At 32.4% G+C, this 2,247-nt stretch overlaps 1 protein-coding gene across 1 annotated transcript; it reads left to right on the top strand.

Moving 5' to 3' along the window:
• Positions 1 to 981: 981 nt before the first annotated feature.
• On the top strand, positions 982 to 1,908 carry LOC114564248 (olfactory receptor 5F1-like). The gene has a single exon (XM_028591495.1). It carries the CDS (start codon positions 982 to 984, stop codon positions 1,906 to 1,908), a length of 927 nt encoding a protein of 308 aa, XP_028447296.1.
• The last annotated feature ends 339 nt before the right edge of the window (positions 1,909 to 2,247 follow it).

The raw sequence follows: 2,247 nt of genomic DNA, 5'->3' as shown, positions 1-2,247 counted from the left end.
CATGCTAGTGTCATTGCTAACCTAACACAAAAAAGAGAATGTTACGACATTGAAGTCATCATATAATACCACATTATGATCCTCACAGCTGCAAAAAATAAGCGAGGAGGTAAACTTTATTTATAAAACACATTTCAAATCAAGGGTGACAAGGTGCTGTACAGCAACACTGAATAAAAAATAGAAAGTAAAAAAAAATAGACGATGACACTGAAAAAACAAAACAAATTAATAATACAAACTAAAAAATAAAAGGTCAACACAGAAGTTAGTTCAAATTTAGTTATTAACATAAACCCCTTGAGATGTATCATCTCATTTTCAAGGAGTCCCAACATATAGCACAACAAAATCAATGCAACATACATAAAACTGAAGGAAAAAAACATCAACACATACATTAGTCTGTAGGTGGACTAAAGTCTTTACATTTGTTACGTTACCTCACTTCTGTTTTATGCAACTGAGGCTGAATGTGACGTAGATCATTTTGTTTCGTAAAGATAAAAATATGTTGCTGTTAACTTTTATTTTCAAACAAGACAGTCTCCTGGGTGAAAAGTCTCGCCAGGACTACCACGACAATATTTTAAGTTGGAAAGATTATGTAATGGAGCAAATGGTCAAGAAAAAGAGGTCAAACAATGCTGTGACTTCAGGCCTCCAGAGGTTAATGAAGTACTTTATATATTAGTAACTACTGGTGGATAGTTTAATGAGCTCCTTGGAGGGCAAAGCAATTTCATAAAAACTTTCCACAGACTCAAACAGTTCACTTTCTTAATTTTGGAAATGAACACACACCAGGTAACATTCAAGGTCAGGTATCTATGAATGGTTAAGACACTACAGTACAACTTGGATGTTGGTGTTATCATAAAAGTGAGAGCTCGTTTTAGGAATTCATGCACGCTTGTTATAAAATTGCTTTTTTTTATTACATCTAAACATTTTCAAAACATTTAGTTGGAGACAACATTAATGGATAATGAGGCAAATGTAACTTATATAACTCTTGGTGGGCATGTGGAAGTTAACAAATACAGATATGTTTATTTTTTTATTATGTTCATAGTATATACTCTAATAATCTGCAGTAATTGTATTATTGTGTACCTTATCTGGGTTCACCAAAACCTCCATGAGCCTATGTACATTTTCATTGCAGCTTTGTTAGTGAACTCTGTTGTTTACAGCACTAATATCTACCCAAAGCTTTTGATTGACTTTTTATCCGAAAAACAGATCATATCCTTTTCAGCCTGTCTCTTTCAATTTTATATATTTTATACTTTTGCCAGTTCTGAATTCTTATTGTTGTCAGCTATGGCCTATGACAGATATGTGTCCATATGTAAACCTCTGCAATATCACACTATCATGAGAAAAACCACAGTGAGTATTTTCCTGTTGTTTGCTTGGCTTGTGCCTGCGTGTCATATTGCAGTCCCAACAATATTGAGTTCTAAAGCAAAACTGTGTGACTTAACTTTAAAAGGAATATTTTGTAACAATTCAATTTACAAACTTCAGTGTGTGACATCAAGAGTAATAACAATATATGGTGTTGTTAGTTTGGTAGATCTCTCAATTCTGCCTATGCTTTTCATAATTTTTACATACACCAAGATATTTATAATAACCTATCGAAGTTGTAGAGAAGTCAGGAAAAAAGCAGCAGATACCTGTTTACCCCACTTGTTGGTTTTAATCAGTTTCTCCATTTTATGTGCATATGATATCAGTATAGCTCGAGTAGAATCCAATTTTTCGAAAACTGCACGCTTAATAATGATGTTACAAACTATTTTGTATCATTCTTTGTTTAATCCACTCATATATGGGCTAAAAATGAAAGAAATTTCTAAACACATCAAAAAGTTGTTGTGTAAAGGCAAAATTATTTGATATAATAACACTGATTACTAATTCATTTACTATTGATTACTAATGTACAGGCATTTCTTCTGAAGGAATCATGCAGGGATGTGAATAGTTGAAAAGGTATTTATTGTGTGCATTTATTTCCATAACAGCAAATATCTCTTTACTGTTAAAGAGATTCACTGTTTGTTATGGGAACAAAAAGCTTGAACAATTAAATGGCTAATTTCTGTATTTATACTTATCAATTCATCAGAACTAGCATGTAGACTTCTCTCTGTATTTTACTTTACTGTCAACTCTTTATTAGCAAATCTGAACCCTGAACCCAAGTGATGACATTAATATTTGTATCATTGGCTC

Source organism: Perca flavescens, chromosome 11 (assembly GCF_004354835.1).
Source record: "Perca flavescens isolate YP-PL-M2 chromosome 11, PFLA_1.0, whole genome shotgun sequence".
Classification (NCBI taxonomy): Eukaryota; Metazoa; Chordata; class Actinopteri; order Perciformes; family Percidae; genus Perca; species Perca flavescens.
This window is presented reverse-complemented; position numbering and strand designations above follow the sequence as displayed.